General features: G+C 39.7%; 1 protein-coding gene across 1 annotated transcript; it reads left to right on the top strand.

Moving 5' to 3' along the window:
• The first annotated feature begins 1,465 nt into the window (after window positions 1-1,465).
• nyap2b (neuronal tyrosine-phosphorylated phosphoinositide-3-kinase adaptor 2b) lies at window positions 1,466-26,213 on the top strand. Its single transcript, XM_026946252.3, has 7 exons — window positions 1,466-2,276; window positions 6,930-7,125; window positions 13,966-14,225; window positions 17,197-18,225; window positions 21,399-22,418; window positions 23,115-23,212; window positions 23,333-26,213. The coding sequence occupies exons 2-7, from the start codon at window positions 6,944-6,946 to the stop codon at window positions 23,549-23,551; spliced, it is 2,808 nt and encodes a 935-aa protein (XP_026802053.1). The 5' UTR covers window positions 1,466-2,276; window positions 6,930-6,943; the 3' UTR covers window positions 23,552-26,213.
• The last annotated feature ends 508 nt before the right edge of the window (window positions 26,214-26,721 follow it).

The raw sequence follows: 26,721 nt of genomic DNA, 5'->3' as shown, positions 1-26,721 counted from the left end.
GAGTCAATACCACACAGAGCACTCGTTAGTGAGGAAGTGAACCGCAATTCTGGTGAATTTTTAATAACAGCAGCTCTAACACTACATTACCATTTTTATAGTAACAGCCAATTATCATGTTCCAAAAAAAAGTGTGTAATCATTGATATGGAGAAGTTTTCTGTAAGGAGACATTTATTTAATGTTTATGGAAGGAGTCTCCAGTGTCAGTGCTTTGTCAGTGTCAGACTGCAGTAAAGCTGTAACTTTTTTGATATCTTCAGGACAGAGGAGTTTACACTTTTCCGTGGTTTCTCTGTAATATGGCAAGCTGTGTTTATTTGTCTTATTAACTTCAAAAGAGAGAGGAAAAAAGAGACTGGTAAGGAAACGGCTGTATATAGCTGCTATAACATAAGTGAGAAATTGTTTCACAGACAGTAAATGTAACAATAAATGGATACAAATTATGACGTTCTTTAATAAATTAAAAATGGAATCATTGGCAAATTGTTGTGGTGTAAAAGGAATAAAAGTCTTTAGGATGTGTTGGTATATGAAAATAATCCATTTCCTATCCATAATCTATAACCCTTACATTTAATAGAATAGAGTAGTGTAGAGTAGATGGCCTGGGTCAATATGACAGAACAGGAGGTCAAACTGAGCAAACCCTTGCTTTGTGTGTGTGTGTGTGTGTGTGTGCGCGTGTTGCCTCATTCTTTGTGTGTAAACAGATCATTTTAGCTGTTTTTGCAGATGACATCGTCGTCGTCGTCCTCCTCCTCTCTGCTGGATGCTTGTTCAGAAACAAACCCAGAAATGAAGGAGAGAGAGAGAGAGAGAGAGAGAGGGAGGAGGTGAGAGGGGACATGTGAGAGGAAAAACAACAGATCGCTTCCCCTCTTTATCCCTTTGTGTCGATGGTGTTAATCCACCAGACCACGCTCCTGTCCACTCTTGCCTTGTAAACAAATCTCAAACACACACACACACACACACTCTCGCTAACGTTTGTCTTAATTTTTTGTTGTTTTCCTACTTTTTGTTTCACTTCTATCATTTAAACATTGGAATTAAACTTGGAATTGTTGATACTTAACACAATCTTTTGATATGTAAATGTATAAGGTTATTAAATTATTAATCAGAGCCACAAAAAAGGGAAGAAATGCAAACAAGAGCCTCTATTTTGGTGTGTGTGTGTGTGTGTGTGTGTGTGTTTGTGTGTGCGTGTGGGGTCATATTCTTACTGTATATCTTAGTGAGGACCAGCCAAATGTTCCCACAATGAGATTATTTATTTATTTATTTGTTTGTTTAGTTATTTATTTATTAACAAAAAATTGCCACTTAATTTAAAAAATAAAAATTAATTAATAAATTAATAATTATGTCAATAGACCAACATGTGTGTGTACGTGTGTGTTGTTGTTGTCATGTTTACTGGCTGTGAACCCTGGGAGTGGCTCGTCCCGTTGCCACGGTGAGGGCGCTGAACCAAACGAGGTAATCAGGTCACACCCTGGCGGTCATTGCGGCCATCCTGACCCACCCCTCGCTTTTGATTGACATACACTTGACTCCACCCCTTTACTACAGCCCCCGAATGGCTGTGGAGCTGTCCGTGGTGCTGATCGTGAAAACACTGAGTGAGTGGATGAGAGCGAGAGAGAGAGAGAGTGAGAGAGAGAGAGAGAGAGAGAGAGAGGAGGAGGGATGAGGAGGCGTGTTTTTTTGTGTTTTGGTGCCTGAGTTAATCTGCCGTGGCATCCGCTCTCACTCACACACGCACACACTCTTACATTCACACACACACACATGCACACACACACACATGCACATGGGAGCAGAGCAGTGCTGGAGTGAGATGATGCCAGTGTGATGCCCGTGTAATGCCCGCAAGAGGATATCTGCTGGAGGTCCACAGTCTCGGATAAATCTTTGCCGACTTTTGATTTTTGAGACTCGACTCAGATGAAGAAGCTGGAAGACGCTGTCACCTCGTCACTATGACGAGTTCCCGCTCAGCCTGCTGTACTGACGATTTGTTGGACTTGGATTAAGTGTTTTGCAGGTTTAAGGAGTTTTGGAGAACGTCGACCTCAAACCCCTCCTGTTCCTGCACCTTGAGGTAAATCAGGAGTGCTCTGTGACTTGTACGATGGCCAGCGTGCTTCGTCTGGGACTGGAGTCGGATTCTCAGGCTTGTAGCAAGGCTTCGTCCCAGTTTGCACGGCTGCGCAGGATTCACCTGAACAGGTGTGAAGCACGGCCTGCAGGGACTCAGCTGCTCTGTAAGTACTGCAACTCTCTTCCCTTCTCATGCTGTATTAAACAACTTCACCATGCAGAAGTTTCCAAACTTGCGTCCGGTTCTAGGATAGGATCTGCAGTTAGATTCACAAACCTCTTACTAGCTGTTGTGTTTGTTGATAGTTGTTGCTTTATTTATTGCAATTTATTCACACGTCTTATCTATGTAATTGTTTATTTCATTTAATATATGTGTCAGTAAAAAATTGGTTTTAAAGTCACTTTTATTCAGGCATTTTCTTCAGTGTTATGTCATTTTTGTTGAGTTGTAAAATATTGTGAGACAATTTTAAATATTATTTTTAGAATAATTATATATAATATTTTAATTTTAATCATTTTTATTCTCTTACTATGTTTTATTTTAATTATTAAAAACTAATAATTTTTAATATACATTTTTTGTTATTTATTTATTTATTTATTTTTCAGTTGTTGAAAAAATAAGAAGGTGCATTATGATAAAATGCATTATTATTTTATTTTTTAAGTTTTTATTCTTATTTTTTTTAAAGCAATCATGTTTAGCAATGCATATGACACTAAACCTACTTGCACATCTTTTCTTTAAACTCCCAATTCCACAATGCTCTGATCGTTTTTTTAGAAACACACTTTATTTAGAAATGCAAACCATTTTCACCCTTTAGCCGTGTTTAATTTGGGACTTTTCATTTTGAAAAAAAAAAAAAAAAAAAAAGATATTTGGATAAATTTTTTAAGATGCACAAAAAGCAAAAGATTTGCACTACATTTAACCTAAACAAAAAGAAAAAATATGCTTTCAATTACATTTGATGATATTTTAATTTTAATTTAACTCTCTTGCATCTCTCAACAGTGGCTGTAAAAGTCCATAAACATGTAACTTTATATATTGTTGTCCTCGGAAGAAGAGCGAGTGGTGAGTTTATAGAACAAAACTCTACAGAAGCAAGAAGGAATTAAAGAACCGAGTTGTTTAGTGGTATAGAAGTGCTGACGAGAGTGGCGATTCTTATCGTGACGCAATTTATCGCAATATCGACATCACAACATCAGTCTGATTTGGGATCTTGAGCTTTTTTGTCACCTTCATCACCAGCATCATCCTCAATCCAGCTCCCTGTTGCTTAGCTACACGTTGCTTAGCTGCTGGTGACATTCTCCGATTTTAGAAAGTCGGTTGTTGTGTGAGGAGTGAAGCGAGAGCAGGATGTAGAGACGAGGCAGAAGTTTCACAGGGAGCAGGGCGGCCAGGATTAATGAGAGAGAACATCCACGGGGTGTGAAGTCAAACGGGGATCATATCAGTAATGCTGCTGCGCGCACACACACACACACACACACACAAACAAACAAATCTACCTGCCTCTGGTATGACTCATAAGACTGCACCATGTCAGAGTGTTTGACTTTTGGATCATTCACACTCCATGCTGATCTTAAAGCACACAAACACACACACACACACACCTGTTTCACATCAGGATTATTAGGAAATGTAGAAAACATGTGCAATTGTGTGTCAGAGTTTGGCAGCACGATTCCCATCTGGCTGCCCTCATTAACCCCCTCCTCCCGTCTCTTCCAGCCTCTCTATTTCTCTCTCTCTCTCTCTCTCTCTCTCTCACACACACACACACACACACACACACACAGTAATCAAAAGGAAACATATTGGCTGTTTCGTTTTTCTCTTATAACAAAAGTTGAAAAACAACAAAAAAGTATTCCTCGTGTGGACCCCACAAGGTCAAAACTGTCAGATATTATGATCATTGTGGGACCATTTGGTCAAAACTCAACGATATTCCTATCCTTCTGGGGGCATTTAGTCACCACCAAGATATAAAACTCCCCACCCCACACACATAAACAAGCAAGTCTCTGGGCTGCTCTTAAAAGCCTGACCTACATAAAGTATAAAGGCGAGCTCACGCTCTTTTCTCTCAGATGAGCATGACGTATCGCTTCTCTGCACTGCTGCACGTGCATATTTCTGTGCTTGAGTCAACAGAAATACAAATACGTGCACGTCACAGATGCTGTGCACATCACAGATCCGGTGCACGGCACATATCCAGTGCACATCACAGATCCGGTGCTACAAACAGGTCAATCAGGTCATTCAATCTGGCACATGACTGCAGTACTACAAATCCAAGCTGGCAACTAGCAAACTCCTGGAAATGCCCTGCCATCTGAGAAGAAGGATATAAACAAGGCAGTAAAAAAATTGCATTCTTGTCTACTTGCCTGACGTCATCTAAATAAAAGTATGTGAGTAATGAGAGAGGATAAAATACCACAAAATGCACTTGAATTCTGAGGCCGCATCAGTCTGTAACACACCATCAAGAATTAAATGAAAGAAAAACCCAGAATTCATTACGACAACAAGTAGCAGTGGGTGTGGCCTAATATTCTGATGAGCATGTTTGATTGACAGCCTATTTAAAACTCCCAGCCTGCTACACCACACGATGTTCAAACATGAACACGTAGTTTTGATAAAACACTGGGCAACAATAGCCCTGGGATTGGTGAGTGTTAACGCAAAGTTTATACGAGATTAGCCCCGCCCACTTTATATCTACATTACTAACATTAATATAGTTAGAGAGCAATAACTGGTTTAGTTTCCCTGAGACTTTAAGAAGGCAGATTGTTGCCATGGTTGCAGGTAAAGCAAGTACACAGCAAACTCTTATGTCCTTCTTATAACTTCTTTTAATCTGGTGTTACACTGTACGATTTCAGCAGCCTTTTAAGATTATTACTTGTCACACTGTATGAGATGATTTGAATAAAATCTTGTCTGAGTTCTATAACAGACTGTGAGATAATGTGTGCAGAAAACATTTTTCAGAGTGAGCTTGAGGTATTAAGGAGATTTTTCTGTCCATTAGCATGTTTTTTTTTACATTTTGCCATCACTGTAACTGTACTTGTAGCTGTCCTGTAAGTTTGCCATCGTCCTATTGGTGGATTTTAGACGAGTGTCATAGCAGCACTCAGAGTGAGGAAAAAAAATTTCTCACCCTGCCAGAACATTGTTGTTAATTGTCTTTGGTCTTTGGTATTGGCATTAAATAGACACGAACGCATCCCATTATGCGCTCTAAGACCTCACGGCCAAAGAATTCTTTTACAGTGTGTGATTTTTTGCCTACAACAGCAACATCAAGCTGAAAATCGCAGTGTAAAGTCAGCTTTATAAGGTAACAGAAGCAAGAAAATCTGTCCTGCACATGAGCAACGACTCCAGAGCCCACGAGCTAAACCGAGGCGTGAGAACTGACAGCGTGAGAATCTCACTGACCCAGAATTCTAACGTGCTCACGCAACAAATACGCACAGGGACCGGCTAAAATAAGATGCTTCTGTACAACTGGGTTAGTGCGAGTCACTTCTAGGACGGAGAAAGAACCCACGTCTCTGTGGTATCAAATCTGTGCCTGGTTCTTATTTGTTGACTTTCACTTTGGATGGTTTTCACCCCCCTGTGCTTCTGGAAGAGACTCTGTCTGATGTCTGATGCATCAGTACCATCACTGTGGTTGAACATGACCTCCACCTTAGAAGAAATCATATTTTTCTTCGAAATATGTTAAGAGTGTCTCAAACCGTCATGATGATGAGACAAATGAGGACAAAAAGACTCCATACTGTTGCCCATGCAAGCACCGCATTACTTCTGTGAAACAAAATCTCATGAGAAATGTGAGAATTGACCCTACTAATCCAAAAATGTTCTGTATGTTTGTTCTGTATCTTAGGTAATGTTAGCTGTCTAGCCTTAACTTAGCCAAAATGCTGTTGGTATTTCAATAGCTTGCTAGATTCATTAGCTAACTAGCTAGCTCATGTTAATTCATAAATGCTTCTAGCTACAGGTGTATAGTTAGCTATCTAGCAAAGATTTTCCTTACACATTATCTTGAAACTTGCCTATAGGCTGTAGCAGCACTTAGATATGTTTAACACAACTAGAAATCGCTACCGAACATCAAAGTTAGCCGGTTAGCTAGTCTCATCTAGCTGATGAAAAACCTGTACATGTTTCCTGTACAAGTTGGCAGTGAAATGCTGACATCTCCACGAGTTTTGGCTCGCATAAATTGTCAGGGATGCTCATCAGTCTCCACTGGCTCAGACATTGCTACTGCTGACTGAGCTCTCAGCACCTGAAGTGTAGACACTGAGCAGGCTTTATCTGATTGGGCCTTTAAATTGAATTATTTGAAATGTGCACATACTGGTTTTTAATTGGCTGACAGTCTTCCAGGGTTGAACTGATCAAATATAAATGTAGCAAAGTTTAATATTTTATTTAAAAAAACTCAAGTAAAAGTGAACAAGAGAAAAACGCTGTTACAGTGAACCATGTCCTCAAGTACTGTAATGAGATTACGTGTAGTTCAGTATTTTCCACTCCTCTCTGTGTCAGAAGTCAGCGAAAAAAAAATTGGAATTGGTGGCCAGAGTGTTACCACAATGCCCTAGGGACAGTGATGTAACCTCTAATGGCTGCAATGATGCAACCATAATCACCACATCACGCTACTCATATGACTGATAACACACACGCTACAATAAGACAAGAGCAGATCGATAAACCGGAGAACGTTGTTGTGTGTTGTGTGTTACAGGAAGTGCAGTTGGCATGCCCCTGACCATGATGAGCTCCAGAGAGGAAGAAGCATTGCGGTTTTTCCAGTACGTCGAGGACAGCGGCCTGAGGGCGTACAACGGCGTAGTGACTCGTGACCTGGTGTGGAATGAGAAAAGCCGAAGCGTTCCGGAGAAGAACGACAAGAAGAGAAAGCAGGAGGAGGTTGTTAAAAGGTTAGTGAACATCACTCTGAGGCGCTAAGCTGATCATGTGAAGGTTATGAGTTTAAATCCCTGGAGTCCTTTTACACTGACGAGATCTTGGGGGCGGTGCCTAATCTGAAACTGTTTCACAATTTTCCAGTCGGTGTAATGAGCGAAGCAGGTCCATGTCATCTGTTTAGTAAAACTCTCATCCAAGGTACAATATTTCTCAAGCAAACATGTTGTTGAATGCTCAAATCTGATTGGTCAGAAGGTTGAACATTTACAGAAGGAGTCTCCAGCGTCAGCACATTGTAACAGTCAGTGGTAAAGCTGTAACTTTTAGCAACACACAGATGACAACCTAAGGGAAGTGTGGCCTAATGGACCTCCCTACAGTGTTATTGCTTTGGTGTAGCAATGGCACGGTGCCACGGTGTGGAGATGCTGAGTGGGTGTGTGTCCTCTCGCCTCGGAGTGTGATTAATTTTTCAGCAGTGGACATATTTAGGGCTTGTCCCCGTTTGCAGCTCATTTTGTCCTTGGCAACGGAAACCAAGGTGTTGTGTGAAATAGGAGCGTAAGGACAGTTTCAGATTGTGTATTTGGGCGAAATGCGTGCATGTCAGTTCCAGTAAAGAGGGCGTGGCCTTTTATTTCTCAAAGCACTTTTTCATGTATTTACAAAAAAGATTTTGAGTCAGACAAATGTCCATTGTTCTGCTTCAACGCAAAACCAAAAAAAGCCAATGATAAACTGTCTCTGCAAATTTGCTGCATTTTTGTAACTTTGATTTTTTTTATTGCACAAACAATTCATTTAAAATTTTCCATTGCATAAGTATTCACACCCCTTGAACTTTTCCACATTTTATAGTGTTCTAACCTGGAAATAGTCTTAACTGGGATTATTTGCAAATAAAAAAATGTAACAATTGTGATTACGTAAGTATTCACCCCCTTGATATGGAACCAACATAAATCACACTGTTAGTTGAATGGAGTCGACGTGCATCATGCATAATACACCTGTTCCTAGAGAACGTAAACAAAAAGCATCATGAAGACCAATGAGCTTTCAAAAAAATTCCGGGACAAAGTTCTGCAAAAGTATTAATCAGTGGAAAAGCTTAAGGGGGGTGAATACTTATGCAAGGCACTGTATATGACAATCTTTCTTTGTGCTAATTTTAACGTTTCTCTTCTCAGCTGGCTGTGGTGTAAATATTTCATCCATAGTGGATAGAGGAAAAACAAAAAAAATAGATTTTTCATGAGGCATATAAGTGGGTCAGTGAGACGACCCAGATTTTGCAGGGGGAAAGAGAAACAGAGAGAGAGAAAGAGAGAGAGAGAGGAGGGGTGGAGAGAAAGACAGAAAGAGAGAGAGACAGACAGAAAGAGAGAAAACCTGTCAGTAAGAGCTTAAGTGTGAAGAGCGTGCTAGCAGGCGATGTTGTTCTGCCTGGTGACAGCTGGAGCAGCCACGAGCCAATCAGATTCCTCTGTTCATTTGAGAGGAGGAGGGTCTTGCTGCGTGTTCTGTCATTTTATTGGTTTGCTGTGTCTCTGGGACTGAACAGCTGTGCACCAAAACACTGATACTGTAGAAGAATTGAAGACAAAAAAAAAAAAAAAAACTGGTCTCCTGCATTTTTTTTCTTTGTTATTTTATTTCCATTGTAACCCCTCCACCACCACCTCCTCCCCCCACTCGCATGGAGACGTTTGGTTTTGTTTTTTTTATTTTTGTCTGAGTGTCAGGTGTGACGCAGAACCTGACCTGAGGCTGTAATACGGTTATAACAGATCCCGTGATCTCCATTGCACCTGTTCTGAGGCTTCTTGCTGCCAGCAGAAACGGGCAGACATGTTATAAATAAAACGCTCGGCTGTCTCACACACACATTCACACACACACACACACACACATCTGTGCCAAAATGATGCCGCCTGGCAGTTCACAGCCATCCTGATAGGGTCTGTTACTGTCCTGGTGAAAAAAAAATCATGGATGGTATTTAGGTATTTGATATTACAAAATATCTGATCCTAAATGTGTTTTATGGTTTCCCATATGGAAAACTCACATCCATTCCACATGTGATCATAAATTTGTCATTATCAACATGTCATTATGTGATCACATGAAAAACATACAAAGGTGCAATTTACCATGTTATGTCCTGAAATTACGTGACATTATGTGAACAATAAATGAATTAATCATATGAGAAAATCACATGCAAAAAATGAATCATGAAAAAAATGAGACGTGAAAATCACATGTGAAACATGAATCCTGCGAAAAAACACACGTGGCAATAAATGAATCGTGAAAATAAAATAATCACGTAAAAAAAAAAAAATCATTAAAAATCATGTGAAAACAATCATATGAGAAAATCATATGTCAAATCGATCGAGAAAAGACACATGAAAATAAATAAATCGTGAAAATACATCAATCTTGTGGAAAAAATCAGATATGAAAACAAATGAATCATGTGAAATGAACAAACGAATCACATGTAAAATGTGTGAAAAAACACATGAAAAATGAATCATATGAGAAAATCACATTTGAAATGAATTATGTTAGACAAAAATTCACATATGAAAACAAATTAATTATGTGAAATGAACAAATGATTCACGTGAATTGAATCATATGCGAAAAAACATGTGGAAATACATGAATCATATGATAACATCACGTTAAAAATGAGGCATGTGAAAAGAAACGAATCACGTGGAGAAAAGATCACGTGAAAATAAAAAAAAAACATGCACTACATGTGAACAGTGTGTTCAACATGTGAAGTTCATGTGACTTTTCTGTAAGGGTTACTTAATGACATTTAAGGTCTGGTGCTCTCTGATAGGCTGCTTTAATGGTGCTGTAATGGACTCTGTAATGACCTTATACATGGTTATCTAGATCAATGGTTCTCAAAGTGGTGTCTGGAGACCCCCAGGGGTCTGTGAAGCATACTCGCTTTTTTAAAGATTTAGTTACAATGATGGAAATCACAACCCACTATGATCAAAGTTATATTTATTACTGAGATAAATATAGTTATTAGTTATTCATGTGATTGATCCCTTAAACTGAAAACCTCAAAAACAAGCCTATAAACTAAGACATCTTTAATTTAATGCGTTCTGTCAGTGGAAAGTTCAGGAATGAGACATGAAATGAGTGGACTCTAGAACACAAAATCATTACGTTTTGATGGCATAATGAATGATGATGATGCATAATGATGGCATATTTTTTTTTTCATATTTTTCCATTAGGTTGCTCTTTTTTGACTTAAGAAATCAAAAATATAGACAGAATATGGAAAGAAATTTTACAGCATTCTTTATATCACAGAAATCTATCAGCATTAACAATTTGTTATTTATTAAAGAAAATGACCTTGTACATTTTTATTCTTTTATAGTTACATTTAATGTTGTGGAACATCCGCAAAAACTAATTTGTTTCTATTATCTCGTACATTATAGCAGCTACGCTGAAAAAAAAAGAAACTTTGGATCAAAGTAAAAAAAAAAAAAACTGCATCAATTAAATTTGGCAACTGGAAAATATATATAATATTACAACATATAAAAATTATTTCCTTTTCAGTTGAGAACAACTAAAAGAGCCAAGATTAAAGCTGCATTCGACTACAGGTCATAACATGTAATTCCCAACATCCGACCAGGAAAAAAACTAAGAATACGCCCCCTCAACTTGGAATTCCTACTCGGAAACTTGGAATGGTCTCCTCAACTTCAAGTTCCTCCATGTTCAGCAAGCGACATCAAATCAACATGGCCGCTCACAGCATCAACAGTCAACAAAGCAGCACTTCTTACCTTTAAATGAATTACAGTGTAGATACACGTATTTACTTTAGATCAATCAACATATAACACTGGCTCTACAGTTCACTGTCTTGCGGAGGTAAATATACATCATTCCTCACAATTAGCTAGCTAGTTTGTTGCTAACAAAAGACGAAAATTGAGGTATCCATGGTTTTCCCCCCACTTTGTAGCTCTTTGTCATTTCAAGCTTTTTTTTATAAACAGTTGTTCCCTCACATTCCCTCACATGCAGTTAAAAACCAAAGAGCAGCTTGTTGTAGAAAATACATGTGATGGAATACTGTCTGTTACAAAGTGCTGACACTGGAGACTCCTTCCATAAATGTAAAATTCCTTACAGAAAACTTCACCATATCAACAATTTACGCACATTTTTAAAATCTGCTTAATGTGTAATACCTGTGAATTACCCTGACTATAGAAATAATTAGTGAACACCTTCTGATCTTCATTTGAGAATTCAACACTGCTGTGGTATCAAAAATAACAAATACAAATACATAAATAATTAAATAAATATATTTTTTAAATATGTAGGGAGTACTTTCATAAAAAACCTAACAGCCGTATTGTGTATTGTGAAAAATATCTTCCAGGATCATGATACAATATTTTTTACCCTTACGTATGGGTTGAAAAAAATTTAGTAGACAGTTAGAAAAGCGGATCGCGATGGCTGAAGCGGTTCAGGCCGCGCTGAAGAGGCGGAAGTCTTGACAGGGTGAAACTTTGTCAGCTCTGAGGCCGAGCCGAGCACACAGCTGCTCTAACATCGTGCTCCTCCTCCTAATGAGAGCTTAATGCCTGGTCTGTCACGTGTGTGTGGGGGGCCTCGTCAGTGTGTGTGTGTGTGTGTGTGTGTGTGTGGACTGGTTGTGCCGAGCAGCAGTAGCAGATTTGGTGTCTGCTTGTGCGCAGGGACCTTGTTGCCAGGCAAAGTTAAACCCCTGACCAATGAACTCTTCCCTTCCAACTCCTGCTGTTCACCAGCTGTGGGTTTGTCTGTGTGTGTGTGCGTGTGTGTGTGTGTGTGTATGTACATGTGTGTGTATATACAAACATGCTCAGGTCATACAAGGAAACTCACTTGGTGTTCCTTGTGTTTACATGAGCAGGGCTTGAACTGAGAGACAGCAAACTGATTTGCTTCTTTTGTGACTTTTTTGTGGTTCAAATGTCCTACTACTGCTAAAAAAATGAGAGGAATGGTCTGGTGAAAATCGAATTACCTGGCGCTAAAAGGCTAATGTAGCGAACAAACAACAGAAGTCTCACCTAAAATGTTTTCTATGTCGCAGACATTCCACAACTGTAACTATAAATGGATAAAAAGCATGATGTGTTGTTCATTAATTATTAAACAATTTGCTGTGGTATATGAGGAATAAACATATGCTGTTATAGAAAAAGAATCAGTTTTGGTGTGGCATAGTAACTCTGCTTTGTATTGGAGATTCTCTGCATCATACCACGCTGTTGTTGATTATTTTCCTGTAACAGACACCCCCAAGTTTTTGATTCCTTGCTTATCACTGAACGTTCACTGAACCTGTACACTGATGTGTATTGTACTATGAGTTGTGTAGTCTTGTAGATCCTGTATATTTTGTCCCACTATATATATATATATATATATGTGTGTGTGTGTGTGTGTGTGTGTGTGTGCGTATACGACCCTTCCTGATTCCACTTGTAAGAGAAAACCCCACTGTACTGCATCAGCAAGGCCACAGATTCCCCTCTGTTTCAGCCCAGTCATCCTCGTACAGAAATCAATTCCTGCTGTGTTGTGCTTTTCACCAGGTCTTTCTGTGTGTGAGTGCAGACTGCTAGCCAGCACTACAGCGAAATCAATTCCTCTGACTGAGCCATTTACTCACATGAGTGATTCCAGCATGGGATAAATTAGCAACAGAGGTGCTGATGAAAAAAAAAAAAAAACCACACACAGATGTAAATCCATGCATGGATAAACACAGTACACATCAGCGAGCAATCACAAGGACAGAAGTGCAACACGTGGGTTACTGTACAGGATCTACTGAAATCATAATGCAATTAGTGAACTCCAAGACTGCCAAAGCTAAGAGAGAGAAAAGAGTACAATGCCACAAACATCTGTGTGCAAGAGAGCTGAATTTGCCGTGCTTTCTGGGTGAGAGGGGCATACCCTTTCTTCTCTGCCAATCAGAGTGACACTAGCCAATCAGAGGCTCCTGTGAGCTCATGTATGTGGAACATGGTAGCTCTTCTCTAAATGTGTTGTGTTGAAAAAAAAAAAAGTTTAGCTGTGCTCTGTTACACAATATTTACTCAACACAATCTGATTGGACAGTAATTTTACTCAGTGACACAGGACATGAAAGACACACATTTGTTTCTGCTAGTGGATATTTTTACTTTACTTACCATCTAAAAAAGTAACCAAACTGATTTTTGTGGTAAAATTCAGTTTTCTTTTTGTCTTATCTTTTTTATTAGCAAAGTTGCAAAAGCAACTCTGTCTTGTGGGCGGAGCTAATTTCTGGGCCAGAATAATGAAAATAGAAGTCTGAAACTTAGAAATTAGCAAGGCTCACTGTATGGCAAGATTGTAAATCACAAAGATTCTGGGGTATCTTTAGAAACTTATGTTATTTTTAAAGTTCTAGAAACACTCTTAAATAGTATAAATGGCACCTTTAAAACAATATAGTGATGATCTTGCCCAGGTCACCATGGAAATTAATGTGCTCACATTGTACAGTTTTTCCAGCATAATGGTTGTATTTCAGGATGTTCTCTTTATAGACATGAAGATATAAAACATAAAATAATGCAGTTATGCACTTCATAAAATGTCATATATAAACAAATGAAATATTTGCCACTGTATCAAAGAACGAGGTGAAATATAATGAGTCCATATTTATAGGCAATGACTGTCATGGATACCAACTAAACCCAGACTCAGCACCATATCAGAAATCTCTCTCTCTCTCTCTGCAGGACGAGTGAGGAGGTGGCCGTGGAGGGGAAACACCTGCGTATGGGATCTGCTACCATGTCGGAGCAGCAGCAGTTTTCCGTTCGTTCTCAGTCCCTTAACTCTGTAGGAGGTGTAGAGGAGGAAGAGGGCAGCCCGAACTCCCGCAAACAGCCTCCACCCAAACCACGCCGTGACCCCAACACCAAACTCAGCGCCTCCTCTGAGGCCGTGGACCACAGCGCCACCACCTGCAAGGGAGGACACTCCCACAAGTGGGATGGTAAGTTTACAGTCCAGAGCAACAGACAAGAAAAAGTAAAGTCTGTGGAACCAACATGGACAAATTATATCACTGAGTTAGTCTCTGATGCCTGTTTGTATGTTGATGATTTAGTGCTTTTCATGGACGTTAACTCTATTCGTTCTTTCTTTCTGCAATTTTTTTTCATTTCTTTGTTTATTTACATATTTGTTTGTACATAACATATTTATTTGTGTTTATTTGTTTACTTATTTTATATTTATTCTTATTGGAGCTATTATTTATTTATTTATGTATTTATACATACTTAATTGTTTTTCTTAATTACTTAATTATACTTATTCTATTTATTCATTTATCTATTCATTGAATTTTGTTTGTTTAGTTATATGTAATTTGCCTTCATTTATTTATTTATATAATTTACTTACTTACTTACTTATCTATTAATTTTATTTCATTTTATTTATACCCTTTTTAAAATTAATAAATAGCTATTTCGTGTTGAGCTCATTTATTAATTTATACTCTTTTTATGATTTCATTTTATTTTAACCAGTATTTTCTAAACCAGTAATCAGAAACTTCAAGTCGGTTTTACACAAAAGTTATACGAGATCTTCCTCAAATATTTTTATACAAATAAAACTGAAATGAATTGAACTGCCATAAAATGCTCCACCTGCCCAATGTCCATCAAATTAATGCTACTGTACATTGATAAAGGCTCGAATGGTTATTCTGGTCGCATCAGTATTTAAAAAAAAAAATTAAATCGTTGATTGATCTCTCACAGACCATGACCTTGACATTACAGTAACACTGCGCCTCCTCAGTGATCTCCTGCCAGATGTCAGGCTATGAATGAAGGCATCGATGCCTCAGGCGTGAATTGTGCTCTGGTGCATCGTCTTGTGTCGGGCGGTTAGAAACACAGCCGCGGCTAGGAATAAAGGGTTGTTCAAGTTGTTCAGTTTCTCTTTGTCTTGTAATTACACACTCATTGTTCTGCATGGCTCCATTTTTAATACTAGTGTGTTATTTTTACAGCAGACCTCCACTAATCTGGTTACAAGACTGCACCGAGCGAGTTATTGGATTTCAGAGCAAGTTATTGGGTTATAGTTGTTATTTTTGGGGAGGAAAAACCAGAAAACCAGAAAAGGAAAAAAAAAACAATTAGTTTTTATGTGTAATATCGATGGTGTAGTGCTTTTTAATGTGATTAAAATAACATTAAAAGCATTCATGTACACACAAAAAAGATGTTCATGCAGAGTTTAGTCACAGTAATCAGATAAGATTTAGGCAGAGATTTCTGATCTCAGTGCAAAGGCGTTAAGTGTAGTGAGGAGTGTGTTACTGTAGGGATCACAGCATGCACGCAGATCTTCCTCAATGCCACAGCAACCGACCCACAGAAACAGAGAACCCCCCCTCTCGGTGCTCCACCAATCCTGACGTCAGACATCAGCTTCAGCCAATCATCAATGAGCTGACAAGACGTCAGGGTGAGACAGCAACCAATCTGGATCGAGTTTAGAGTGGCCTAATCCAATAGGGTATTGACAGTGGTGGGATGTGTGTTGTTGATAGCTGTGTGTTGCGAGGACGAGGAAAAGAGGGCGGGACAGATGAAAAGGGGAGGAGTGACCAGGTCAGGCGGAATTCATTCAGAATGAGAGATTGACCTAGATTTAGAGGAGATCTGGGAGAGTGGGCGGAGCTAAACAGAGACAGGGGGAGGGGGATGGGCAGAGGAAAGATGAGCGCATACCAAAATGCAGAAATGCAGAAATACCCCCATGCCCCCCTCATCCCCCGTTACACATCATTAGCACATCTATAGCATGTGTAGGGGCTTGAAAAATGACTTTAATCTGGCTGCAGTGCAGTTACACCCCCCTTCTCACTTTTATCTGCATCCTCCATGCCTTTTTTCCAACATAAGAGAGCATAGTTTATCAACCTGGCAAATCACTGCACTTTACCTGATTTAACTTCAGAAGAGCATGGGATAGAGAATGAGAACGAGCAACATATCACATAGTGCATAGTATTAGATATTAAAATAAATAAAATCTCATACCTTATTAATTAAATCAGGTATTATTTAAATAAATAAAAAGAGAAGTTGATTAAACAAACTTGTTCTTACATATAAACAACAGAATATAGAAGTATCTAAATAAAATAACCAATTTAATTTAGTAGCATATAATTCATAAAGTGTTCTTTATTCATAAATCAGAAAGTAATATATCTTATAAAGTACACCTTAGATATTTCAATGAGCTGAATTTCTGCTAAAAGTGAAGTGTGTCCTCTTAACAGCAATTTGCCAATGATTAATTTGTTTTTTGAAGAATGACACATGGTACTTTTATAGTCCTCAAAACAAGTTAGTGCCTTTTATCACTTACATTATAGCACCTATAAACACCAGCTTGTCTTTTTTCTCTCTCTAGGGAACCTTTAAAGGTACTATGTAAAATTCTGTTACAGTGATTTACTCTTTTTGAAGGTGCTGAAAGTGAAGAATGCTGAGGAACCATTTTTTAAGTGTGTACCCAGATAAAATGTGTATCCTTAGTCACACTTTCTTGGACTCAATTATTATGAAATATCTTATTAGTACTTGAAAGCACTTAAAGTACTCAATTAATGTTTTATTGCAATTGCACTCTGGGACTCTGGGCTTTAGGACTCAAAATTAACTTGGATGTGAGTGAGAATGACTTACACAAGTTGGACTTGAGATATGACTCGGTTTTGAGGATATGTGACTTGAGTACTGTAGACATGGGTGCATGTTCTAAGAATTTCTCACATTTACATTCTCACATGCAGATCATGTAACCAACCATTTTTGTTTCAACCCCTTTCTCATTTTACTTATACAAAACAGGTGCTGAAGGTGACTTTACAGCTGATGCTACAATGCTTATGCTAATATCTGCTCCTTATTTTATCCCCCCTGTTCATCCAGCGACTCAGGGCTGCAGCGAGGAGTGTAGACGAGTTCCACCTCCAAAGCCCAAGAGGAATCCTAACACACAGCTGAGCACTTCCTTTGATGAGTCCTACATCCTGAACTCAAAAGACTCACCCCCAATGGCTCCTTCTCCTATTTCTCCTGTTTCTCCTCCACAACCTCAGAGCCCACAGCAGGACTCAGAGTCAGAGGAACCTGTTTATATTGAGATGTCAGGGAATGCAGTGAGAGATCCGCCCTCTCGTGCCGAGCCTGAGGAGCCGGGCGAGGCCGTCTACGAGGAGATGAAGTACCCCGCTTTTGATGACTTTGATTCACGCTGGGATCTTTTGGGGTACCGCTCTCAGTGCATCACGCCATGTCCATCTGATATGGACATCCATGCTGCCATGAACTACACCTCCACCCCTCGGAGTGCATCACATTGCGACATCCCTGCCCCATTCCCCAACCTGCTAACACACCGTCCACCTTTGCTGGTCTTTCCACCAGTGCCTGCACAGTGTTCGCCCAATTCTGATGAATCCCCACTCACGCCGGTGGACGTGACCAAGCTGGCCATGTTAGAGAATGCTGCCTACTCAAAGTCTCCCTCGTCCTCCTCCTCCTCAATGGAGCCCCTTAGTTCTGCCTCGTCCTCTCACCTCAGACGGGCTGAGAGGGAACTTACGGCGACGCCCACTATCACAGTCTCAGGTCGCTCTTCGGCGCCACCGTTGCCATGCGCTCTCTACAGAGGCTCCACAAGCTCTGCAGGGGCTCAGCGGAGCCACTCGGCATGTCCGTCTCCCGTCAGCATGGGCCGCTGCCTCACGCCGCTCAGCCTCATGAGGGCACCACCTTTCGAAGGGTCCTTCAGTGGAGCTGCCCTGCCACGACACCACAGCTCAACACAGAACGTTGCAGCAGGACGTTCACGGACCCCCACCAGCCCTCTGGATGAGCTCACCAACTTGTTCACCAGTGGCAGAAACATGCTGAAGAAGACCTCCAGCGGCCGGAAGAGCAAAGAGCCCACTGAGAGTGAGTTTCACCAATGCCTGACAATCGATGGGTTAATCAATAGGGACTAAATAGAGCAGTCAATGGGATAAATGATTAATGTTTACAGTCAGAATGAATGGCTGGCGATCAAATGAATGCAATGCAATTTTGTGTTAACCAATTAGGGCAGTTGTAGGGAGGATATAGAGTGGTGAGATAAATTTTATGGCTTTAAAATTTTAATCTTATACTTGCCGAGTAATAGAGCTAGAAAACTTGCCTGCTGCATTTACAAGGACTTATAATGAAACATGAAATGTTCTTTAAAATGTAAATGGCAACAGTTTGCAAAAGGTGTCAGGCACTAGGACAGGTATGTTTGCTACCTCCCTAGGACAGTGCCACATTATAAAATGTAGCTAACATTAAAGTGCAAAACATTCATTCTAATCGGCCTTAATAATGTTACCAAACTTGCTAATTTGTTCATGCTTCGTATCTTTTAAGCATTTCAGTTCCAGGTTCTAAAAAAAAAAGTGGAAAGTTTCAAAGGGGTTGGGTGTGAATACTTATGCAAGGCAATGAATCATGTTAAAACAGTGGAGTACCACCACCCTGCACTTTCTGGTGTTTTCCCTACTCCCAATTCGCCTAATTCAACTCATCATCTAATTAGCAAGCCTGAACTGGGTTAAACTGGGTGAGATAGAGGAGGGAAAAGCAGCAAATTGTACAGTTCGGATGACGGCATCCATTTTTCCATCAGTGCTCGGGGGATTTTTGGCCTGCTTGCTCTGTGAGCTGCTTTAATCCAATAGCTGCAAATAGGCTAGTGCAGATCATATGATTTAATCCGAGGAGATTAAGAGCTGGAGCAGTATGTACAACTCCATGGCCTGTTCTGGAAGCATTATGCTACGGCAGCATATTACTTCTACATCTGTGAACCACAGTGCTGCAGAAAACACTGTTCTACAGAAAGATGGATGTCGTATCAGTCAGATTTGCATTGGGCTTGATAGAGAGCATCATGGTGTTTTACATGACACCTGAAATATTCACTTTTCTGCAGTGGTTAGAACAAAAATGATTGAAAGTGGAAAGGACATGGCACATGAAAGAAGCATGTTACTGCTTATTTTCTCTTTGCACAAATTTACTTAGACCTGTGAATTTGCAAAGGCTCTTTGTTTAAAAAAAATGGTGAGGCTGCTAATGGTTAAGTAGCATGACACTGAAACCTTGTCTGGTTGTTTTTTACTGTTGATTGGTGCACATTTTCTTGTTAGCAGTGTTGCTAGGGAGAAACATTTATATTTCTAAAACAGTCTTTAATTAAAGAGAAAAAAACACAATTTTGAAAGGTTCTTGAAGTTGTAAAAATTTAAATGGTCAAAAAATGGTAAGGTCAAGGCTGAGACTTTTTACATTTTATTACACTGGTGAAGGTATTTGTATACAACTGAAAAATGAATTCAGTGCACTAATGGAATAATGACAAACTGTAAGCTGTCGCTTCTGGTGGACTTCATCTCTCGAGCACTGACCTCACTGAAAGCTTTCCTGAAACAAAGCTCATGTCAAAAAATCCTTTTAAATCACCCCATTCATTCTTCATGAGCATTGGTAAATTTGTATAGAAGCAGCACTGATGTGTGTGTCGTTCAATGTGTGTGTATGTGTATGTGTGTGTGTGTGGATAGAGCCACGTGCATGCGGAGCAGCTCTTGTTGGCAAGCTTTTGCTCCTCATGGTAACAGAGGAAGGGAACTCCCTACTGAGTCACTCTCTGAGGAACAGCAGACCAATCATGATGCAGGTCACAGCCACTACGTTTCAGCAAATACAAAGTTCTCAGAGGAGAAAACAAGCTCTGACTGAGATAGTGCTGCAGTACCTGCACAGACATGCACTCTGCTAAAAAAATACTGCTTTTTTCACTACGAGTGCTTTCAGCTCATGCAATTAGTCCAGTGTTAATTAGGGCCATGGCCTGATTTTTTTCCCGGCTGTTCATCATCATGTAAGCTCAATTTCCTCATACTGCTTTTAAAGCATATACATAATGTAGTTTTATTATATTTTTTTGGTGCTGCCATGTGGCATGTGGTCACTTGATTTGACTCTGTTGTCATTTTCATATGGATTAATGTCAATTTGCATTCATTCTCATGGAGTATTTGGACTTGGTTAGGGACTGTGTTTGATCAGAACATCATCTGTCTTGGTTGTAGGTGGAAAACATCATCACTGACTCATTTATCAGGCCACCGATCAATGATGCTCAAATTAAACTGTACTGGCCATGGGCTAAGAAGCCCTCAGAGAGTGAAGAGAATAATGACAGACATTTATCAGCAATTATTAAAAGCTCATTTGAGGAACATTACATGAGACACTCTTTGGTTCATATTACAGGGTTAAGTGATAACAATGGTTTAATATACATTTAACAGTTTGTTGCAATACAGATGTGTAATATGGCCATAAAATGAATATTCCAGAATTTCTTAACATGTAAACACAGCAAAAACACACAAAAAAAACTACCTACACTGAAAACATCACTGATGAACTGCAAAGCAAACTTACATGGAAAAACAAGCTCAAATCATCTTTAGGAGCAAAGTGACACCAAGTGGCCAAATGAATAAAACAAACAAACAACAACATGATAAAAAAGCCAAACTTTCTGATCTAGAGTTGTGCACCTGCCTGTATTTTTAATCCCGCTTCCATATGGCTTCTGAAAGATTTCTGACCAATCCTACCCCTTCCTGCAGTTATTAGTTTTGTTAGTTCCTGCCACAATGTTTTCTAATGATTTTAGTTGGTTCTTGTAGCCAATCCTCACTTTATAGTACTAATTCCCTAATTGAGCCTGCAAGCCTCAATCAAATCACGCACACAAGTACTCACTCAGTCGCACACACATTCACCTCCGCTGCTTTATTTTCCAAAACTTCCTGTTTCTCAATAGCTCTCTCCCATCCTACATCCTGCTTAGGTGATGTATTCCAATATATGAAAGTTCTATTTCCCAAATTATAAACAAATCTGTAATTTAAACTTTTGACACACAAGACCAACATTAATCCAGTTAGAAAACAGTCAATCACAGATTTAGCTTCTCTGTGGTAATAGGAATAACCTATTATTAAACGTTATAACATGAAGGAAGGTCTGTAAGATGATGTTTTTTCCTCCAAAAGGTGAAGCCAAAGGGAAGGGCCATGGTTCTGAATCCAAACACAAGGAGCACAAGGAGAAGAGCCATCACAACAAGGAGTCCAAAAGGGACAAGGAGCGCAGTGGGAAATCCTCGCATCGACGTGAAAGCAAAGATCGAGAGCCGGGCAGCATCGAGGCCTTACAGAGACGTGACAGTAAAGACAGAACTGGCAGCAATGCAGAGCCAATAGTGAGACGTGATAGCAAGGACAGGGGCATCAATGTGGAGCCAGTACCGAGGCGCAACAGCAAGGACAAGGGCAGCAATGTGGAGTCAGTAGCAAGGCGAAACAGCAAGGACAAGGGCAGCAATGTGGAGTCAGTAGCAAGGCGAAACAGCAAGGACAAGGGCAGCAATGTGGAGCCAGTAGTGAGGCGAAACAGCAAAGAAAAGGGCTGTAGTGGTCCAGAGCTTCTTCCCAAACAGGGCAGCAAAGACCGAGGGTGCAGCACCAGTGAGCCCATTGTGAAGCATGACAGCAAAGACTGGATCAGTAACAATATCGAACCTTTACCTAGACGTGACAGCAGGGACAGGATCTGCAATGGCTCAGAGCTCATGCTCCGACAAGACAGCAGAGACTTTTTGAGGAATGGTCTGGAACGACATGATAGCAGAGACCGAGGTGGTTATGGGCCAGACTTGTTAACAAGACACAGTGGTAAGGATCAGGGAAGAACTGGCCTGGAGGGTCGGTGCAACAGCAAAGAAGGAAGAAAGAACAGTTTGGATTTTCTTCAGGGTAACAGCAACATGGCAGACTCTGGATGGGACTGTAAGGAACGGATGAGTAATGGGACAGATGTTGTAAATAGGAGAGACTACAAAGATAAAGGAATTCACTTGACAGAACCCCATCACAAGAGTAAGGACAAGAGCAGCTACAGTACGGAGTCCCCCAAAGCACATGACTGGGATACAAGGTCTGGACCTCCAACCAGTATGTCCAGCCGGAGTAGACGATCACCTGTTAGTCCTACCACAATGATGGGGAATTCTGGTGAGTAGTATACTGCATATAACAGTTCTATGAACCTACATGTACCTTACTGTTTATGAAGCTTCTTGGTCATCTGGGTAATTTTCAGTTTTTGGTCATCCAGGTAAAATAAAGTATCGTAGGAGTAAATCATGGTATGAGATTTATGGTTAATTTCACAAATCATCTGAGAGGCATAATCAATTCTACTGAAGACAAACTAAGGAAACCCCTTGGCAGGGGTCTTGATCTTGTTTGCAAAGGGCTGGATCCACCACAAGTCAGGGATGGCATTATCTGAGAGGCATGAATCCTTCTGAGGAAGAACTAAGGCAGCCCCTAGATGGGCGTCTCAATCTAAGAATGGGTTTTCATTCCACCCAAATAGGAGCCACACTTAAGAGTCAACTGAGAACCAAGTAGCCAACTGATGGTGCTGATCATCAGGTTTTATTGCAACAGCGTTAGCTAATACAAAACCAGTATTGAGATTAAATAAACAAGTGCCTTATAGTGTGGCTTCTGCATGATTGAAATAAAAACCTGCAGCAGCACTAGCTCTTGATGGATAAGATTAAGAACTCTTGCTCTATGATGTGAGGTAAGATTGAGTCAACTTGACAAAAATTATGTTGTGGGGCACTTTTACATGATAAAAGTGTGTTGTTTAACTGACCAATCTAAATGGTTATAATGGATTTCCATCTCTTCTTTCAGAATTGAAGATGGTCCCAAAGGTAGCCCAGTTCCTGTCCACACCACTTGCACCATCTCCATTAGGCACACCTCAGAGACGACCGTCAGAGGCCCAAGAGGTACCAATAAAGTGTCTGAGTAGTTACAGATTTCTTGTACCTTTGCAGCATGAAATTCAATGGCTCCTGCCACAGAATCACATTGATATTAAAGATCTTATTTCTCTTTGTAAAAATTAGCACATGCCACCCTTCCCCTGGCTATGTGGTGACAGCACCATGATGGAGACGATTGAGAGGAAACAGCGATTGTGCCGTGAGATCAGATCCCGTCAACGGCCCCCTGAACGGAGCCAGATGGAAAGCGTGCCTAGCTGCAAGAAAGCCAATGGGCAAAAGAAATATGGCCCACCCCCATATCCCACTCAGACTACCGTCTTTTGGGACACCGCAATCTGATTGGTCGCTTAGCACTTCAGGATTTAGCTTTGCTCCTCCCACTGGCACCAAACGAGGGGAGCACCTAATCATCCCCAGCACTGTTTCTGCTAAAAGACAGGCAGTGGGATTAATTTAGCAATATTTCTGAGCGTGCCGATCGTCAGGTTTTTGTATTAACCTTTATCTAATATTTTTGTATTGTGATTCCTTGTAAATGGAACCTAGTATTAACAGATATTTTATAAACAAAATGGAATATGTTTGCAAAGAATATGTAGAGTTAGCACAATACAGTTTGTTCTTTTGTATTTTTTTTCGCTTTTTTTTTTTACACTACAATGCAAACTATGAAATGGAACCATTAATTTTCACAGGCCTTTATCTTTCAGACCTCTCAAAATTTCTGTGGTATATTGCCATATTAAAAATGAAGTGTATTTTCACATTGGATGTGAAATTGGACTAGGGCTAGCTTTCTTTTCGCTGGCTTGCCACACTACGGAATTGATAGAAATGTGCAATTAATGGGTACTGGTTTTATTTAAGAGTTGATCAGATTTTTTATTATTAATTATGTTTTTATGTGAGCTTTGGCTTTAGTATGCAAGTCAAAATCGAAGGTTTTGTATGCTATGTAAGCATGAATGAATTCAATGTACAAACATGGCACAGCATAAGGGCAACCAGTATAAGTTTATGAAAGGTTAATGGAAGATAAGACTAGGATGTAGACTAGGATCCCTTTTATCCTAGGGAACCTATTTTTATTGGGTGATTTTTCTGTTTGTAAATGGCAGAAGGTGCTGTAGAAGTTACTTTGGGCCTGTGTTTGCCCAGAGATTAATGACAATCTGTAACCTTGAAATATTCTTTAAATCTTTAAACACTATTTAAAATGTTTTGTGCTTGTTTAAGAAGGTTTTTAGAAGGAGGTAATTTATTGGCATGGTCACGCTTACTGTATTAATAAGTTTGGTTTGATGGATTTGTGATGGACACAATCAGCCCTATTTGGGCATTTGAAACCAATGACCAACGGCTCTCAGCTGGAGCCTTAAAGGACGTAGCAACTGTAGCTACTTCACTCAGTAATTGGGAATAATAGAAGAAAAAAATGCACTCCCATAATCTTCCGCATCAGTTGGTTGGATACTTGTCACCCTCCCTCTACCTCAACCATTCAGATTAGTTCAAGTGGTTATTCATCTTCAAAGTATTTTTGGATCTGGATCTGTTTGGAGTCAGGGGTGGACAAATAATAAGTTCATTAGCTAGCCCACTGGGAACATGAAAGCTCCAATGTGCTGCCCAGTCCTGTGTTTTGGTTGCCTGGAAACCTAACTGACAAGGCTAAAATGTGGCAGCTAACATAATGTAATGTATGGTGAGCTAGTTATCTAGTTAAAGGCATTAATCCAGACAAGGAAGGAAAACATCAAGGAAAATAAATGAGTTTATGAATTGCCACAGAGGGGATGAATGTGTAACCATAGTACTCATTCTCTCCTGATGTAGCCTGTTGATGTAGCACATTGTGTTAAGGTGGATGACAAATGGTCACCAAGTTGCTAAAGTCCTTATTTTCTCTCAATATTTTTAACCACAGTGTGACTCTGCGTCGTGCTAGCAAGCGAATTATATGACCGCTTTGTGCTAGATTTGTTTTTCTGCTTGTGTCAGGCTACTAATTTGTCCACCCCTGGAAGTGAAACCCATCCCCTTTCATTCTTGCCATGAACTTCATGTAGGTAAAGGTAATGCTTGTACACTCACTGTAACTGGGACCAAAGGTATCAAACAGTGTAGCCTAGCTAACACTAGCTAATGCATTGTTCGCAATTGTAAAAGTAAGAAATTGTATTTATGCTAAATAGTATTATTACTAAATAAGTATTAACAAACACACATTTTGTCATTTTGGAAAAGAAAAAATGGTGTTTACGTACATAATCGCAGGCTGATGGTCAGTTAGTGATCCTAAGTAGCCCGTCTCTGACTGAAGCCTGTTTTACACTGTGCGATTTCTTTTAAGGGTATTACTTGTCACACTGTATGAGATGATCCCAATAATATCTTGGCTGAATTCTATAACAGACAGAGCGATAATGTTGTCCATGTCAGGTTTCATGATGAAGATCCCTCAGTATAATAGCAGCAGTGTTAAGCCTAGAGAAAAGGTTGTAAAAGAGTCATTCATGGCTCGGTAAAAGGGGACACCATGGAATGCGTATTCTTCAAAGTGAGCTTGAGGTAATAAGGATTTTTTTTCTGTCCATTAGCATGTTTTGCCACTAAATCGTGTAAATCGTGTACAGTGTAAACCTGGCTTGAAATGAAGCAAAAACACAACATCAGAGTAGCCGTGACTATGTGGCCATACTATGGTATGGTTTTTTTATCCTGTGTGTCTACAATGTATGCAGGTCATTTATTACATGATCTTTTGACATTCACTCCGGAGTTCCCCGAGGGTGCTGGTTAAGGAACGCTGTAACGATGTACAATCTCTCTGTATGTAAAATGTGCACTGTGACTGGTAGAAAGACTACGTCCTTTGTCTTATTGCACTGAGTGTTATCTTATCTGTATAGTAATGTTTGAGGAAACAAAAATGAAGTATACTGGTTGTCATGAGGGTCTTTCAGAGAGAAATAAATATGAATTTCAATCTGCTATTAAACATACAGCGAGTCTTTCTGTTTTTAAAATTGTATATGCTGCTCGAATATAGGTCTATGCTAGAAACTCTCAAAATACATAATGCTAAATGCTAGAATTTCTATCTGAATATCTGCAACATATAGTTTATATCTTTATAAGTGAATGTGTTCATGGAAATGTCTGTGGTAAAACATCTATCTTTTACCACAGATATTTCCACAAACACATCTGCTTTAACATGTGCAGTAGCTGCTGGACAAAGCATTCAGTAGCTCACTAGTTTTGTAGCTAATGTTTGAAAACCATTGTCAAAGAGAGATTAGCATTTAGCATTCATTTTCAAAAAGGTGTTTAGATTATCTGCACCATATATATTCATGTTTTACCACAGACATTTAATCTGAGCTGCATGACAAAGCATTCAGTAGCTTGCTAGTTATTTTGCTAAAGTTTGAAAACCACAGCCAAACTTCCACAATGATAACTTGCTTGCTAGCATATCATGAGTTATGATTCATGAGTTTGTT

This window comes from Pangasianodon hypophthalmus, chromosome 21 (genome assembly GCF_027358585.1).
Source record: "Pangasianodon hypophthalmus isolate fPanHyp1 chromosome 21, fPanHyp1.pri, whole genome shotgun sequence".
Taxonomy (NCBI): domain Eukaryota; kingdom Metazoa; phylum Chordata; class Actinopteri; order Siluriformes; family Pangasiidae; genus Pangasianodon; species Pangasianodon hypophthalmus.
The sequence above is the reverse complement of the archived record's forward strand: the minus strand, read 5'-3'. Positions and strand labels throughout refer to the sequence as shown.